The sequence below is a fragment of the Notothenia rossii genome (genome assembly GCF_949606895.1).
Source record: "Notothenia rossii genome assembly, chromosome: 10".
NCBI lineage: Eukaryota > Metazoa > Chordata > Actinopteri > Perciformes > Nototheniidae > Notothenia > Notothenia rossii.
The window spans coordinates 59,216,412-59,236,462 of record NC_136908.1 but is presented as its reverse complement, the minus strand read 5'-3'; the positions used below and the strand labels follow the sequence as shown (position 1 = coordinate 59,236,462).

Here is a 20,051-nt window from a genome sequence, read left to right as displayed (position 1 = left end):
TCTGTTTTCCCTCCCTGATTACCCGATTGTGTTCACCTGGTGCCCCTGTGTTTTCTCCTCCCTCCTCACCTGTCTCTTGTTGTTTGATTAGTCCTGTGTGCATTTAGGTTCTGTGTTTTCTGTTAGTCTTTGTGAGTTCCTTGTTGGTGTTGGACTGTGTTCACTAGGAATAGTTCTGTCTTTAAGCCTTGAAATAAAGGTATTTTCTGTTTATCTGCATTTGGGTCCTGCTTGCCTCACTCAACCCTGACTATTAACTTGTGCGCACGAGATGTAAAACGTGGCCAGGCTTTAAATACAACGAGGCCACGCTTTATTAACTCGTTAAAAGCGTTAGGTGGCCTGTACTACGAAGCAGGATTAGCTATTTACACTATTCATTCATGAAGTATGACGCTTCGCTGGCAGCACGCGTCTCCATGTTTGTGATTGGTCAAATGTTGCTAACCCCGTCCCTTTCAGGTGAACGCGCTCTCAGCCGGTCAGAGAAACCCTGGTTGATTTACTGAGTTGATAACCAGCTTCGTAGGACCGCTTAGCGACATCGCGTTTGTTAGGGTTAGTTAAGCCGGGTAAATCAAACATATCCAGGGTCTGCAAAAACACGTGGGTTTGCTATCCTAGCTCCAAAATGGTGGAATGAGCTCCCCATTGAAATCAGGACAGCAGAAAGCTTACACATCTTCCGGCGCAGACTGAAAACTCATCTCTTTCGACTCCACTTCGAGCGATAGAATTATTAACAAAGCACTTATATACTAACAAAGCACTGGCTTATCTAAAGCCAGTTGAGTAGCACTTGAAATGTTTGGCTCTATGAAACCTGATGTACTTCTATGATTCTGTTTTCTTCAAGTTTGTATTTTGTTGGTCGAACGCACTTATTGTAAGTTGCTTTGGATAAAAGCGTCAGCTAAATGCAATGTAATGTTATGTCTGTTGAACTGGCTTCGTCGTACAGGGCACTGGAGGCAGTAACGTGTAACTCAGCAGAATCTGAGAAGAGCAGCACCAGCTGCAAAGAGCTGTGCCTTTTACTGTTTACTTCAGTGCGTTTCCCTTCATTAGAACAGCTGAATAGAGATCGAGGCTGCTATGTTTAACCACACACACCTCTACACACATCGAACTACCAGAGTATTCCCCCTCGTTTTAAGAAGGAGATGTCCTGTCACCGGGGCGTATGATGTGTGTGTGTGTGTGTTTGTGCTCAGCTCCGCTCTGTGTGTGCGTGTTCGGTGTGTTTGTGTGTGTCCGACACCACCGGCATTTGTTTTCAAATTACCACGAACAGTAATTTACACAAATCTGGTTCTCCATAGTTATGTGTGTATTCCCAAGTGAAAGAAATTAGTTTAATCTTAATCTCGATGTGATAGTCCTGCCGGAGTGCATCGGAACGAACGACACTCATAAACAAATGCCCACACACACACACACACACACACACACACACACACACACACACACACACACACACACACACACACACACACACACACACACACACACACACACACACACACACACACCCGGACATATTCTTCATAAAACTAATCAATTTAAATTGAGGCCACGCTTTATTAAATCGTGCGCACGAGTTTCTAATGATCATTATTCCATGTACTTTCATGGCTTGTGTTTCTCCATTTGTGGCTAAGTAAAAAAAATTCTCTGCAAATTTGCATCAACATACAAAGGTCTAATTGTGATCATGAGAGGCAACTTTGAAAACATCAAAGTTAAATTCTGCTTTGATCGCTGACTGTAAATCCAATTTCCTACAAATGACGCTTCCATCTTAAAGCCAGCTAAGCTATGCTAAGCCTTTTCTCAAAATCATCCAAGTGACAGTTTGTATTATGGTGGAAACTGTTTTTGCTTTCATCCGATGCAATGAAAGAGGATTGCATTTAAATGAGAAGAAGTGAAGATCTTAAATAAATATGAGCTGTGATTAGAGTCGGCCTCCGTTTGAAGATATCATGTCCCAGTATGTGTTTGTACTGTAGGTGTGTGTTTGTGCTGTGTATTCACTTTCTCTTCACAAGACGCCTTCCTATTTCTGTTTGTAGGTGTTTTTAATACGGCGGCTGAAAGGTGCAAACGAGCTACAACGGCCCAAAACATTTCCAATAGGACAAACCAATGCAGTTTAATATAAAAAAATATAAAAACACAAACGTGCCATAACACTTGCAAGTGAAACAACATCTTCACCCTCTTGACAACACGTGAAGCATTTAGATAAAATTCACCAACTTGACGAAACATGTGCAGTGTTTACTAAAAAGCACCGCATAAAGAAAACAGTCATTGTTGGCAGGGTTAGTATTTTTCATAATTGTAAGTGTTTTGTCAGTATATTTGAAATGACTAGGTTAGCTACGTTAGCTAGCTAGCTTACAGCAGATCTGCAATAATATCAGATGGACTCATGGGATCGCAATGTTAAAATAAGACAATTTACATTTACATTTTTTGCAGTATTTTTTTATTTGCAGTCGTTCGTCTGTGAAGAGCTTTGAGTGAAAACTGCACATAGTCAAGTTGGTAAGGATGTGTTTTGGCACATTGGTGTTTATTATATTTGCATTGTTTCTGCATGTGTAACGTATTTCACCTAATGGATATGTCTTGGGCCGTTGAGGCACATTTGCACCTGTCGGCCTCCGTACATTCATGCTGAAATATTTAGTCACGTCTAAACTTTTTACAGAGCTTTCAACAGTACCATATTTGTTTCTTCAGTTTTTCTGTAATGCACACGTACTATGTGCATGTGTCTGCCAATATGTATGTAGAATACTTATGTGTCCATGCATTATTTAACCCCTGGTCAGGTGTGTTACGACTGAGTGGAGGTATTTTGGGTTAGAGCTCTGTGACGAACACTGAAAGCACCTTAGGGTTTTTTGAGGAAAGCATCTCTTGTTTCTTTTGCAAGGCCAGCCAACTTAGTCATTGTCATTCTTCTTTTTTTTTTAACCACGACCTCAGAGGAAACATTTCTTTTATTAAAAGAAACAGGAAAATAAACGATGAGGTAGGAATAAGGACAAACTTAAAGTTATTGGAGCAGAACGGTGAGGAGGCTTGAAAGTGCTTTTAAGTTGTGCAGGCAGATTCCAACTCCCATAAAAGAAACACACACAAACAAACATTCATCCATAAACACACATACACTTTTCCAGCATAAGCTTCACAACCACTCAGCTGCAGCCATATGCTCTCGTTTACACACACACACACACACACACACACACACACACACACACACACACACACACACACACACACACACACACACACACACACACACACACACACACACACACACACACACACACACACACACACACACACACACACACACACACACACACACACACACACACACACACCTGTGTATAGACCGGCGCAGTAATATTGGTGAAATTACTTTTGGGGCTTAGCAGAAAGTGACTGGATTTCTTTCCTCTTCCTGATCTCTTGGTGGACTCGAAGAGGCCAAATAGGGACGGAAGAAGAGCTGACACACACACACACACACACACACACACACACACACACACACACACACACCTTATTCCCCCCCCCCCCACTATCTGTATGTATGTCTGCTTGTTTCCCGCTCTTACCCCATCATAAGGGAATGTGAGGAGTTCTCACCTCTGTCAAGAAATCCAGTGAAAGGGACACAGAGCATCGAAAAGTATAGGAACTATAGAAAACACTTTTGATACCCGCAAGTGTACTCTGACCTGAATCTCAGCAAGTTTAAGTTTCAAACAAGGCAAATTTATGTTTGGAAGGGCCACGAAATCTGCTGTGTAACATACTGCATGTCAGCAAAACTGCTATGTGGGAGGCAAATCTAATTATTCCTCCAATTCCCAACGATTAGCAATCACTGAGACGTGGCTAAAAATACTGGGGAGGTTTCTCGGGTTAAGAAAGAATCGCAGGCAAACCCTAGAGTCTACTGGGAGGTAATTTCCGTTCAACTTAATATCGAGCAGCCGGGGAAAATCTCAAAAAATGTCCATTTCAGCTCGATGGGAGGAAATTCACAAAGCTGCTCGGGTAATAATTACCGTCTCTAGATGTCCTCTGGCAATAATAATGCCATCTGCAGAGGGCTGTTAACTTCTAATAGATATAGTCAATTCCACCCAGGTAAGAGATTGGCAACATAAGGCGAACACAACCCAAATTATTACGGAATCTGGAGTTTTGGAAAAGACGTTAATGACCCCTTCAATATCATTTATATTTAATAAATCACACAGCAAGGTAAGAAAAGCAAATAGCATGTTTTTCCACTTCAAGAAACAGTAATGCGAACGTTGACTATGTTCTCACACAGATATACAAATACTTATATATAAGGTTTTAGGAATACCAGAGCTGAATTTTACAAGGACGAGCACACCGCACACCACCTCAGCGTAAACAAGTCTACAAGCAACTGAGAGTATCACGGGGAAGATAAAGACAGCTTCACCTTGAGATGAAAACCAAGGCTGGGGTAATTAGTTACAAATGGATGAGTTGATGTGATGCTCGCACTCTCTTGTGTGCGTCTGCGTGTGTGTTGATGAATAACACACTTCAGTCTTAAGCTGTGAAGGGAACGCAATGAAGGACACGAAACACAGAGCTAAATCGACCCGAGGGGACACGTTGTCAGTCGGGTGTGCGTTAAGAAAGAGTGTGTTTGTGCTCCTTGTAACGCTGCTGCTTTTGAACGTGTCTCTGGTTTATTTTAAAGAGACATATAATGCTCATATTTGTATTTAGTGTCTCTACTGTGACACGTCTCCATGCTTTAATGTTCAAAAAGCTCTTTAGTTTTCTCATACTGCCTGTGTGCCCCCAGCTAACCAATCAGAGCCCAGTCTGCTCTGATTGGTTAGCTGGCCGGCTCTGTTGTGATTGGTTAACTGCTTAGTGAAGTCCCGCCCCTTAGCCTATGACGTTCAATGTGTTGGAGCGCTAACCCATAGAAGCGTGAGTGTTACATAGTACATTACTAAAACCAATATAATACACTAAAGGAAAGGGAAAACCCCAAAAAGCATAATCGGGCCTCTTTTAGAGACTGTAAGTGTTATGACCTTATACATAGAGATGTCCCGATCCGATCACGTGATCGGGGATCGGAGCCGATCACGTGATTTTCAAGATCGGAATCGGGAGAAAAAAATCGGGGATCGGGAATCTTTTTTTTTTTTTTTATAATTTTTTTTAATAATTTTATTTAATGTTACAAAACAAAAATGACCATGTTCGCGTCTTAAAGTCATCCTGAGGCCTTAGTTTTGGTTTAAAATTACACAACATCATGTATGTGTTGCTTTTTTTGGGCTTGTTTTCATAGACTTGGTGGCTTATTTCTCTCAAATCTGGAAACAGAGTGGGCGCAGTGTCTAATAGTAGCAGTAAGCTAACAAGAGGCTACGTTCAGCTGGTGACTCGGGAGTCGGGACAGAGAAAACGTCAGGAGTTCGGAAGTATTATAAAATTGAAAGCGAAGGCAGTGTAACAGCCAGATGCAATGTAATACGCCACCTGAGAAACAAACACCAACAACAACACGACGAGTACACAGCGGCCACTCAGGTAACGGCACTGAAACAACCGACACTTTCAGAGACTTTTAAAAGGAAAGAGAAACTGCCCCAGAACAGTGAAAAGCTGAATTCCAGCCGTTTTCTTTCTCTTAATGCATTGCATAAAGATCGGATCGGGAAAAATCGGAATCGGCAGATTGTCAAAATCAAATGATCGGAATCAGATCGGGAGCAAAAAAAGGTGATCGGGACTTCCCTACTTATACATATCGCCTTTTTCTGAGCGCCAGCAATAGATTCTAATGAGAACGGAGCGCATGACCTCGCATCTGGCCGCCCGGAGAATAAAACGCTGCACCCAGTCTCTTTTTTTAATTGCTCCGCCTTTTTTGTGCGGTCACTTCAAGCAGTTAGCGTTGACAATGTTTCAACTTTTCAGAAAAGCGTAGTACTTGGAGGGCAAGCTTGTTTTTGACAGATGGAATCGATCAAAAATAAATAAAGACCAACAAGTTCATATGTGGAGCAGATTGGCTGGGGGACACTGACTGTTGCTATTGGCTGAGTGTTTGACCTCTATCTTCATACATTCTCCAGTTGGTGGTCATAGTGAATAAACAATGTAAAAAAAAAATTATATTAGCACAAACAGATAATTAAATCCACGGGGGCGAAGCTAGTCTGTCATACCAAACTGGTGATATGCTGTGGAGATATGGTTGTCATAGAAACAAATAAAGCACTGGGAGCCTTTTTTGCTGGCAGGAGAATCAAGCGAGACACAGCCGCTATGTTGGCCCTCAGAGAAGTGTGTGTTCATTAAAATCACAGCCATTTCGGTTTAATACGACTCAGAAAACTTAACAACAATCCGTCATTGTGTCTCTCCAATAACAACCTTATCAAATATCATTATATTTATAAAGTGTGTTGTAATGTAGTATAATCAAATGTATTAAACGTGATTATTATGTTGTTAGGATAGTGCTGCAACTGTATAGAAGAATTCCCTTCAGTATCCTCATGAATAATAATACCGTCTATAATGTCTATCATGCAAGCTAAGTGATTTTTTAACCACAGTGAGACTGCGTTCATTATAAACACACACGTGTGTATTATGCATCACAATGCCTTTCAATTAAAGTGGGATTCTTCCTGTGTGAATGAAACAACATAAGCCCTGAAAATGACAAGGGCCCGATTCGATTGTGGAGGGCAAGAGTGGACTGAAAGAGAACTAAAGAGGCAAAGCCAAGCAAAAAAAAAAAAAGGCGGGAGATTAGTTTAGAGTCAAAGAACTAATTAAATGAATCCGGAGATAAACGTTTAATTATTTTCTCTCGGCCTCTTTTTTCTCCTGCTCATTTTCCTCCCTACTAAATTACCGCCTTGCAGAGTTTTGTAGAGCGGGTCAGTGTCACACACACTTCCTCTCTCACTGACAAAAATTCCCCTTCTCCCTCACTCACACATACACACACATACCATGTATACATCACTTCAGGGGACATTACATTGACTTACATGCATTTCCTGGAGACTTATCCTAACCTTAACCATAACCAACACATGCCTAACCCTAACCCTAACCCTTACCAAGTCTTCACCCTAAAATTAATGATTCCCCTCATGGGGACCTCCAATTTGTCCCCAGCGAGTCCCCACACGTGGCTGTGTAAACAGATTTAGGTCCCCACAAGTATAGTAATGCTAGGCCACACACACACACACACACACACACACACACACACACACACCCACACACCCACCCCCCCCCCCCCACACACACACACACACACACACACACACACACCCCCACACACACCCACACCCCCTCACACACCCCCTCACACACACACACACACACACACACACACACACACACACACACACACACACACCCACACACCCACACCCCCCCCCCCACACACACACACACACACACACACACACACACACACACACACACCCCCACACACACCCACACCCCCTCACACACCCCCTCACACACACACACACACACACACACACACACACACACACACACACCCACACACCCACACCCCCCCCCCCACACACACACACACACACACACACACACACACACACACACACACCCCCACACACACCCACACCCCCTCACACACCCCCTCACACACACACACACACACACACACACACACACACACACACACACACACACACACACACACACACACACACACACACACACACACACACACACACACACACACACACACACACACATACCATGTATTCATCACTTCAGGGGACATTACATTGACTTACATGCATTTCCTAGAGACTTATCCTAACCTTAACCATAACCAACACATGCCTAACTCTAACCCTTAACCTAACCCTAATCCTAAACCTAACCAAGTCTTCACCCTAAAATTAATGATTCCCCTCATGGGGACCTCCATTTTGCCCCCATAAGGGAAGTGAGTCCCCACACGTGACTGTGTAAACAGATTTAGGTCCCCACCAATATGGTAGTGCTAGGCCACACATGTCACACACACACACACACACACACACACACACACACACACACACACACACACACACACACACACACACACAAACACACTCTCTCTATCCCCCTTTGTCTGCAGTGTGTCTGAATGTAGATGTGCTGCTTTTTAATCCCACCTGGGTCCCGTAGGGGTTGGGTGAGGAAGGGTACTGGAAGGACAAAGGGCCGTGACTTGATTATAGTAAAGCGATCCACGTGCTCTTTACTCGGCTCCATATAGGAGGCTGGAGTCTCTCGGTGCAAAAACATCCCGCACCATATGCTGGGATTTACAAGCAGGGTGGCACGGGGAGCAGAAGACACGAGATGGAGCAACTGAACAAGAAAATTAAACATCACCAAGTCGGATTTTGCTCTCGGAGAGAAGGTAGAAATACCCCAAGGGGAATCAACGCAGTCAAACAGATTCTGATACAGTGTTTTGATCTGACTCTACTTCCTGCATGACCTTCTCTTCGGCATATCTCTCCCATGTTGGCCTTAACATTATTTGTCCATTACCTTTTATCACCGCTCTACGTTGGATCGTTGTGTGCAAAAGGGAAATCGTTGCATTATGCACCCGGTTTGTGCACAGCTCTTAATGATGAGTAAACATGTTTGGCCCATGCTCACTGAGCTGTGTCTGTTACGAGTTCTGCATGAAGGGAAAGCCATGGCTGGGGGTGACCGCAAACAGGCTGAGCACGCTGTAACAGTTACGGTGAATACATCTCCGGATGTGTGCTGAGCAAACGGCAAACATGGGCTGAAAAGAGATGCAAAACAGACACACAAGACACTAAATTACCATATAGGGTAAAAACAACATCAAAGGCACGCGAAAGACCACATAGAGACTCACAAAAAGAGAAGAAGAAAAACACAGAAACGGGCAAAACAACCAAAAAGGCACAAAGGAAAAGACATAAAAGCTACACGAAACAGCAGCGAATCAGAGACACCGTAGGAAAAAACGGAAAATGTCAGCTGCAAATCAGAGGAAATGAAAATAATGGCCGCTGATATACCAAAAAGACTAAAAGTGACAGCCAAGAAAGGGCAAAAAATCAGACACACCATGGCTAGGAAAAGCAAATCAATGCGAGCCAAAAAGTTTAAGAAGTGACGCAAAAGACGTTTCGAGTGAAATTGCCATGACGACTTCCTGTGCCGATACAGAAAGTGTTTCTTTCCCTTTCAAACAAAAACATTTTGCTGAGCGTTGCTTGGCTGCAAAATTGTGCAGAATCTTCTACATAACTCCTCCTGGGAGTGGAGCAAACAGCAGCTGTGGAGCAGCAAACACAAGTAGGACACGTTTCGTTTCAAAGACTGTAAATATTAAACTTTCTAGGCGTGCAGAGTGAGAAAAAAACACGAGACAAGTGCAGTGAGAGATGATTTAAATCAGTCCTGTAACTCAGCACATACGCCCTGTAACCCCCGACTCACGCTGACAAGACTTCAGCTCCTGTTCTTAAAGTTCTCGCTCATTAATATGCATGCGCACACTCAGGCGCGCGCACACACACATTGTCAAGAATCATCAGCGAACGATTACACACCAATTAATATGGATGTTTGGTATCAGTATGCAGAGTGGCTTGTAAGCTGCGATCATTACACTGCAATCACAAAATAATCACCAAGAAATTCCCTGTGGCTCCGTGTGTGTGTCCACCTGTACCACTATATATGGTGCAGTGTGTGTGTGTGTGTGTGTGTGTGTGTGTGTGTGTGTGTGTGTGTGTGTGTGTGTGTGTGTGTGTGTGTGTGTGTGTGTGTGTGTGTGTGTGTGTGTGTGTGTGTGTGTGTGTGTGTGTGTGTGTGTGTGTGTGTGTGTGTGTGTGTGTGTGTGTGTGTGTTGGCAAGGGCAGGGAGTGCTGTGAATCTATATTAGGACCCCTATCATTATTCTGTCTATGTTCCCACTTCCTTGTCCCATTCTTCTTCTATTCTCTGTCTCTACCCATTTATTTCCTCCACTCTATAGCTTGATTCATAACTGTACCACACACACACACACACACACACACACACACGCACACACACACACACACACACACACACACACACACACACACACACACACACACACACACACACACACAGACAGACAGACAGACAGACAGACAGACAGACAGACAGACAGACAGACAGACAGACAGACAGACAGACAGACAGACAGACAGACACACACACAGACACACAGACACACAGACACACAGACACACACACACACACAAACTGAACTCTCCCCCTTGGTCACTGTTTCCTCTCCCCTCTTTCCTTCCACATCCTTTCATATTCTTCGTTATGTTCGCATCTGCAGAGCCACAGAGTAAACAACTGACTGACTGCTGTCACGGCATGTCTCACACACACACACACACACACACACACACACACACACACACACACACACACACACACACACACACACACACACACACACACACGGAGGGCAAGATAGTGCAAGATCTGCTGACTCCCAGGACACAGTTACATTGCTGAGGACTGCTTTACCCTTTACAGTCACACACACACACACACACACGCCCAGGCGCACACACTGATCTGACACCACAGTAAACATCTATGTGCTGACTGCCACAGCCGCGGGCCAGACAGAATAACACACACAGACACACACACACACACACACACACACACACACACACACACACACACACACACACACACACACACACACACACACACACACACACACACACACACACACACACACACACACACACACACACACACACACACACACACACACACACACACACACACACACACAGGGGTAGACAGCAGAGTACTCAGAGCTGTCATCCTCACATCAGCACACAAACTAACCCGTGAAAAGGGACGGACGGTTAAAGGATGAACGCAAATGGAAAGAAAAATGGAAAAATATAAAGTTCTCAACGGGTACTTTCTCAAATATAGCGTCAGTTTGTAAATATTTGTCAACCAACGTGATAGATTCATCAAACATCTGAGACATAAACAGGAAACCGGCTGCATTTTGATCTGTCAACATCACTTGAGGGACTCCTTAACTGATTTGAGGCAGCGTTCACCCACACACGAGGCTCCGGGACTGCTTTAAAGACAAACATCAAAACAGACCATCTCGTGTGTTTTCCCTCCGTTTAGTAAAACTGACTGATTTGCTCGATTGAAATCTTCTCCCATCACTCTTGCCTGATGAGAGGATGTCAACACTTTGCTTGGATACTTGTTGCTTCAACGTAGCTCACATGTGCATCTACACTTACTAGTGCTATTGAATGACAATCCTTTTTACACCATGTTCAGAGCAAATGCGGCTGGTTACAAAAGCCAAAGCACAAGTGCCTCAGATAGACATTCTTTCTAATAGCCAATAAGAAGTCAAATCATCGTTGTCTTTTTTGAAATCCCTTTTGATTATGATGTTCAGGTCCACACAATCTTTGATAATAGATGTCCATATTGTCTTTCAGCCTTGTGTTAATCACAATCATAACACACACAAATTGACTATAGTTCTGTGCACAATACAGAGACGTGTAAGGAATTAATGGACTTTAAAACATCCTATAACATAAAATAAGAACTAAATGCAAAACAACAAGCTTGTTTCTCGATAATACTCCTCTACAAGGTGGGTACACATTCATTCACAAAACATCCATCTTTCCTCAGGTCTGCCGGGACGGGTCTGCTCTCTGCTCCAAGAGTCAGAACTAAAGAAGGAGAAGCAGCATTTCGTTGTTCTGCCCCGACCATCTGGAACGAACTCCCTGAATCCTGCAGGTCAGCTTCAACTGTTGATATTTTGAAATTGAGACTAAAAACTTTTCTTTTTGACGCTGCATTTGGATGAGTTGTTCACATTTTAACTGCAGAATGGCTTTTTATCCATGTATTTTATACCTGTTGTGTTGATTTGATTATCTTTGCTTTTTAAATGCTTGTTTTTAAAATGCCTTTTTATTATGTGCTTCATCTGTATATTGTTCTTAAATGTCTTATTTTGTAAAGCACTTTGGGTTGCCCTGTGCGGAAAGGTGCTCTCTAAATAAACTTGCCTTGCCTTGCCTTGCCTTGCCTTGCCTTGCCTTGCCTTGCCTTGCCTTGCCTTGTCTCGCCTCGCCTCACATTGCCTCGCCTTGCCTCGCCTTGCCTTGCCTCGTCTTGCCTCGCCTTGCCTCGCCTTGCCTTGCCTTGCCTTGCCTTGTCTCGCCTCGCCTCACATTGCCTCGCCTTGCCTCGCCTTGCCTTGCCTCGTCTTGCCTCGCCTTGCCTCGCCTTGCCTCGCCTTGCCTTGCCTTGCCTTGCCTCGCCTCGGCTTGCCTTGCCTTGCCTTTCCAAAGAAACATTCTCTGATAGTTAAACTCCCAAATATGAAGACCAACATATAGACCTAATGTCCATCTGGAAAGCTAATTACTAACCTCATAACAGAAAGAAATAAGAAGTCTAATTGTATACAAGTCTACAAGAAAAAGACCCTACTTCTCAAATTATGTATTACATCTTGAAACATATTCCTAATGAGTTTATGGTCAGTTCTTCTTGTGAACATTTTGAAAAATTATGCAACAATTTAAAGTTTTAAAATGATATAGCAGTCGTGATTGGCAGGTAGGTGGCTGCTATGGGGTTGTCTCTCTTTCACAATGTTTTCAGTTCATGGAGGTTCATTTGAACTTTTTGGTCACCTTAAAGGGGACCTATCATGCAAAATGCACCTTTGTACGTCTTGTATACATGAATATGTGTTTCCCCGGTGTTCCAGGGAACTCACCAAGTGTCAGAAAACACAACCCTCTCTATTTTCCTCCATACCCAAATCTCTTAAGAAGGGGCTGCAACGGATCTGATACAGACTGATCCAGATTTGAACACTTCTATGAAGTCACAGAAGTGGCGCTACGGCTATTGGGCCAACTCCACCAATCAGGAGGAGACAGCCACGGACATTGCCGTTGGAAAGCGCTGGAGATGCTGTAGTACATATGCCAGGCCTGTAGATGGTGCTGTTCTCACTGAATCAGCCCATGATGCAAAGACAGTGTTCAATTGAGCCAAATGAGGAATGGCTAAAATGCATGATCTGTTTGGTATTTAGAAAAATAAAAAGTATAAATATGCCTTATACAGTATAGGTATGGTCCTACACTATATTATTCAAATATAGCATGATAGATCCACTTTAAGATGTCTCCTCAATGCGGTTGTACTTAAGCGAACCCTCTTGTGTCACTTCTGCTTAAAAAAAAAAGAAAAATGTCAAGGCTTTAAAACGGCAGTCCACAAACAAATGGTGACAACATATAATACTTATATGCAGTCTATGGGCACAATACACATGGCAGCAAACATGTTTCACTTGATGTGTGTACAACAGCCTGTAGCATTGTTAAACAAGGAAGTGTAGAAGAGACAGTTGACCAATGGATGCTTCCTCTGTAAGTCTCTGTCAGCACTCACCCGCTACAGCCTGTAATCTACAGCCTGCAATTTACCCCAAGTGTGGATTTTCCCTCGAGTTTCCCTAAAGATGTGAACGACAGGTCTGCTCCCTGTCCTTTTATATATCTCTAGAAAGCCTCTGACCATATATCACATCCTGAAGTGCATTATGCACGGCATATCATAGTGGTTATGTCTTAACAGGTGGAAAAGAAGTGGCAAAGCCTTCACTTACTTTTCACACCACCACAAAGTACAAACCTAAGTAACTTCAAAACTTCATTCGTTACATTGAGATTCGAAATTGAAATCAACATTCAAATGCAGAGCAGCAGCATTATTCGTATTAAAGGTCACCTATTATGCAAAATCCACTTTTTCATGTCTTTTATACATCAACATGTGTCCCCTCTGTGGAAAGAGACTCTGAACGTTTCAGGAAAAAATATTCTCTCACTTTTTCTCCTGATCCATTTCTATAAAAACCTGTCTGAAAATGAGCTGATCAGATTTTGGCCACTTTATGATGTCATAACGATTTTTTGGCTTATCACCTGAATCTCCTCCTAGAGCACCATTGTGTTCTTTTTAACAAAATCTCTCTCCGAGGGGCGTGGGGAGGGGCTCCTTATTTTCATTCAGCCAATCAGAGACAGGCTCTGTATATATCTGAGAGCCTATAATATATTGATGGAAAACCGTATAATAGGGGACCTTTAAACCTAGTAACTCTTCAGATATGAGGATAAGGCAACACTTTTTTAGAGAACCGCTGGTCTACACATCATCGTCCAAACAGTGAGAGCTCCTACCGGTTTCTCTGGAGATCTGCACGAAGGCCTCCACACCGCTCTCTCCATAGTTTCCCTCCGATGCTAGCGTGGAGACGTAGTTCCACTCCATCGCCGTGACGATGTCCATCATGGCCTGGGCCTGGTAGGAGTCCGGCGGTACGACGCGCGAGAAGAAGTCGTAGCGGGTGTTGTCGCTCAGTTCTGGGGCCGTGGACGCGTAGCTGACCTGGGGGATCTGGGAAGAGAGAGAAAAAACATTGTCTGATGAGTAGATATACTACATTACCTCCAATCAGAGCAGACTGGGCTCTGGTTTCAGACAGAGGGTGAATATAGCTGCTGCAGACCAGGCAGTATGAGACCTTTGATACTAAAATATCTTAATATATCCTAAGGTATAAACTGGGGAAGCTCCATGGTGGTATCTACCAGTTATAATTTTGAGATACTTGTACTTCTATTTCAATGTTTTGCTTCTTTGTACTTCTACCCCACTTCGGAGCTCAATAGTGTACTTCTATTCCACTTCATGTATTTAATACCTTTAGTTACTTTACAGATCTGGATGAATGATGTGAAATATAATCAAGTGTTGAATCAGACTTTAGTTCCACCTGGAGTAAATCCACAAGCTACCCTGCAGTATACAAAGTCATTCAAACTAGCTGCACCTTTACCAGCTTTGAGAACACTTTCATGATCAATCATTATAAAACATATCATATATATTATTCTGAAATGGACCAATCTGCACAATGACTACTTTTACTGTCGCTACTTTCACTATATTTAGATGATAATATGTTTGTACTTTGACGCGAGTGACATTTTGATTGCAGGACTTTTACTTGTATTAAAGTATTCATCCACTCTGGTACTTCAGATCTGAGTACTTTTCCCACTTCTGCCTCCACTGCATTTTATTTATGTAGAAGAGAGTTATCCCATTATTTGCGACTCACTGCGATGAATAATTTTCAGGGTATTGATGAGAGGTTGTCATTATAAGTGTTACAATTCAACTGCAGCAGTATCTTTGGCGCAGATGTGTGACAGAAGCAAACAAACAAATTGAGTAGGGAGCAGAATAGCTAAAGTGGGAAATGTTTAGGAAGCAGAATGTGGAATGAGAGAACAAAAAGGAAAAGCAGGTGATTGCAACGCGTCGTCATTTTTCAACGGCGATATCATGGCCGACAGATTAACAGTTGAGAGAAGACGCTTTCGACAGGGGGGAGACAGACAGTGAAGATACAGCGGGGACAAGAAAGGACGAGAGAGAGACAAAAAGCACAACAGGCTGATGGCAGGATGGATAGACAGGAGTTGACAGAGTGACAGGACACACACACACACACACACACACACACACACACACACACACACACACACACACACACACACACACACACACACACAGTTATCGCCAGTGATAGGTAGAGTAACAGGCGGAAGGTGTTAGATGGCTGACAGGCAGATTGATTTCCCCCCCTACAGAGGAGGACAGCAAGGGAAGACCCTGTACTTGCCAACACACACACACACACACACACACACACACACACACACACACACACACACACACACACACACACACACACACACACACACACACACACACACACACACACACACGCACAAAGATGTTGGACAGATGTCTCATTGGCATTCATTGGAAGGAACTGCCAATCTAAAGCCAAACATACGGTGTCTCAGCTGTCTGTCTTACACACATAAAAAAAGTCTGCACCAAAGCAAAACTTGCTGATACTGCATGAAGCGATTGAAGATGGACAGTGTGTGTGTGTGACTGGAATGTTTCTAAAGCCCATCACTCACTGTCGGTATTCCCTCCGAGCGTAATCTGAAGTCCCTGCCTCTGCACACGCCTCAGACATTTGGAAAGGTCAACAATCTATGCTGAGTTTTGCAGAATCTTCTAAATGCTTCTTCTTCAATCAATCAATCAAAATACTTTATTAAAACCTGGGGAGATTAAGTTTTGTGAGAGTTGCACCATATTAGAATAACCTTAATATATATTTAAATAAATATAATAATAATAATAATATTGGGAGGGATGAAACCCTCTTTAATGGTCAAACATGCAGAGCCCCCAGCACACACAGTGGAATGTGTTCTCTGCTTTTAACCCATCCTAGTACCAGGAGTCTAGTACTAGGAGCAGTGGGCAGCTATTGTACAGCGCCCGGGGAGCAATGGGAGTGAGGGGGGAAAGGGGGGTGTCCGGTGCCTTGCTCAAGGGCACCATGGCAGGGCAGGAGGTGAACTGGGACCTCTCCAAGTAGCAGTCCACACTCCATTTTTAGGTCTGGTCGGGGACTTGAACCGGCTCACAGTCCAATCCCCTACTGACTGAGCCACTGCCGGAAAGGAACTACAACCGTGCAATAAACGTCCTTGCAGCCACAGGGACACAAAGTATTTTCCTTTGATAGTCCAGAAGCTATAGGAATCGTTGGAAACAACTCAAGCTCATGATGAAGACATGATGAATACATGATGAAGACTTAGGTTCATGATGAACAAATGATGAAGACTCAGGCTCACATTGAAGACTTTGTGAAGCGCTTAGTGAAATCCTTTGCCGGCCCGAACAGTCAGGAAGCTATCAAAGGAATAGTTGGAGACATTTTCGATAAAAACTGTGTTGATGGAAACGTTGCCCGAACATTCCAGACAACTCAGGCTCATGATGAAGACATGATGAAGATGCAGGCTCATTTTGAAACCTTGTGAAATGCTTAGTGCATCCTTGTCGGCCAAAACAGATTAGAAGCTATCAAAGGGATCGTTGGAAACATTGTTGATGGAAACGTTGTTGATGGAAACATTACCTAATCAGTCTGAAAGACATCGATGGAAACGTTGTTGTCAGATGTATCCTGGTGCACACAAGTTTCCGTAAAACACATTAAACTACACTCCAGATGTTCAGTTTGAGTCTTAGCTAACGCCGTTAGCTCGTCCATGATTAGCCAGTGATCTTAAGTTGTCCATGGTGAGAGGCGGGAGACACCGCTTACATCGCCTTTTCTCTATAAGTTCTCCTTAAGTGTGGACCCAGCTCTCCCTTTGGTTTACCAACTCCTTCTTCAGAGTTCAGTTGGGATAGCCTCTGTTTCAACCACACAGCTAAATGGCTCTAGCGTTTCTCAAACTTTTTCATACCAAGGACCACTTAACCAATAAAAAAAACACTCGCGGACCACCTAACTCCACAAATATCAAAAAACACATAGTTTTTCTAGGACAGATTACAAATCGCCTGAAACTGGTACAAAGATGTGGCAACATGTGTGATGAAGGTGTTCCACTGGGCTATATGATGATAAACCCTGAAACTTAAGCTTGCTCCACTGCGGAAATATTCGCGTGAGAGTGCGGAAAACTTAAATGTATATATTTATTTAAAATGTGAAATGTTACCAATATACTCACGGACCACTAGGGGGCGCTCACGGACCACCAGTGGTCCGCGGACCACACTTTGAGAAGCACTGCAAAATCTCTCTCCACAACACAGTTTAGAGACGGACCAGCTTAATACTAGGGCTGCTCAATTAATCGTATTTTAATCGCAATTACGATTATGGCTTGCAACGATTACGAAAACAACGTAATCGAAATAAAACAATATTTTTTTTATTTTTTTATTTTTCAAATTACTTTTAATTTTTGGGGTTTTTCAGTTGAATCATACCTAAAGTTCAGGGTAATCAACTGTTAAAAACATACTGTTCACATTATTTTTCTCCAATAAATAGATGTTTTCAAAGTAAATGGATAATCTTTTTTAATAATCTTGATATTAATTATTGACCCAAATAATCGAGATTATGATTTTTACCATAATCGAGCAGCCCTAGTTAATACGTTACTAATATAAGTTACTAACGGAAAGTAAGATCAAATAAGAAAGCTGAAAGTTGGAAATAGTGACATTCTAGCTGCAACAGGCTGCGGTCGTAGCAACTTCCCAGACGTTGCTTCAGTCGAATGTTTGAAAAAATATGTATTAGACTTTCTTTGGTTGCAGCAATCACAGAAATGAATTCTTCGACTGAGCGTTTTTTTAAACACTTTCTCGAGCAGAGAATAATAAAAGAGCAAACAGCTAATACTACGGAGATGGCGATCGATGACATCCTCTCATCAGGCATCATGCGAAATTGAATTTGTCAACAAACCTGTTTTGTTCCTTTGATTTCCTGCTGTTTAATAAACTCAAAGGGAACTGGGTTGGAGTTCACGTTTGGGACATTTGAGTTCTGTTACTAGTGGGTTTCTGCCCTGGGGAATACAATTGGAAACTTTCATAAACTTCAGGACGCGAATGTATAATTCATAGAAGAGGTCAGCAAAGGGAAACAATTGGTAAAACAACTTGTGGTTTTTGTGGCTCTATGTGTATCTGTGTGCATGCTGCTGTGTGACTCCTGTTCCCCTTCGGCTCTCTTTGTGCATATAAATAGGTGCATATCCATTTCAAAAGAGAAATTGAATGCATGGCTGCAGGAATAAGATATGTGTGTGTTTACAACAGCGGAGGGAAAGCAACTCTGCGACCTGGGCAAACCTGCTACTTTGATATTTTGTTATTTCACTCTGCAGCTGGGAAACTTGAACACCGCAAAGTCATCCTCCTGACATATTTCCCTAGTCATTACCGAGTAAGAAGAGGAGAAGCAGAGAGAAACAGATTCACTGACATCCAGACCCAGCACTGTATGCCACAACCTATTTTCTATACTTCTATAGTCGCACAAACACAAATCCCCCAGACTCACATGTGTTGTAAATCATTCATGTGCTGAGTTTTGAGAGACTCCATTTCTTTCAAAGCAATTACCTTTGGAGCTGGAGTAGAGGCGGGAAATTAACAGCTTGGTTCCCCTGCATCGCTAGGGAGGGAGATTACGCCTCCAATCCCACTAATACCATTTGCTCTAATGAATATGTGTTGTGAGAGGGGGCTAGGTATGCTTTTGAACGTGCTGTTTCAATCAACACTCGAAACACTTTCAAATAGGGCAAAGTCAGTGTGTCTGCATGTGGCACTGATCATCTAATATATATAGAATCAGTGATGTGAGGGTCATCGCTCTTATGATGGATATGACAGACAGACAGACAGACTGAAAGATAACAACTATTGGATTGCCTTGAGATGTGGTAATGACATTCATATCCTCCGTAGGATTGTGTTCACTTTGATGAAGCATTGAACACAATGCCTTTCATCTAGTGCCATGCTCAAGTCAGAATTTCAGTCCAGAAAGTCAATATTATTTCACAACATTTTTACCCATTTCTAATGTCCCCAAATACATAAAAACATTTTGGAGGTGGAAAGATAGTAGCCAAGAAGCAATTTGCTAATATAATACACATTAAACACATTGGGAGACCCTTTGTTATACATTAGAGCAGGGGTGTCAAACTCAAGGCCCGGGGGCCAAATCCGGCCCGCGACCTCATTTTCTGTGGCCCCATAAGAGCTTGCAGAAAATATAATATGTTTCTTATACGGTTACATGCTACTTTACAGAAGCACGTTGCCCATAAACTACATGTCCCACAATGCATCTCAAATTTGACTTTTTCTCAGAATTTGAATTTTTTTTCTTCAAAATGTTACTTTTT

The 20,051-nt window shown here is 42.8% G+C and overlaps 1 protein-coding gene across 8 annotated transcripts in view; it reads right to left on the bottom strand.

Moving 5' to 3' along the window:
• grm8a (glutamate receptor, metabotropic 8a) overlaps positions 1–20,051 on the bottom strand; it is a 330,926-nt gene that overhangs the window by 201,634 nt on the left and 109,241 nt on the right. For all 8 annotated transcript variants that reach the window (XR_013803239.1, XR_013803240.1, XR_013803241.1 and 5 more), the window contains exon 3: positions 14,403–14,619. Coding sequence is in view for 4 of the 8 variants with exons in the window: in XM_079654162.1 (XP_079510288.1) it covers positions 14,403–14,619 (217 nt within the window). In the remaining 4 variants the exon portion in view is untranslated. The remainder of the gene's footprint in view (positions 1–14,402; positions 14,620–20,051) is intronic.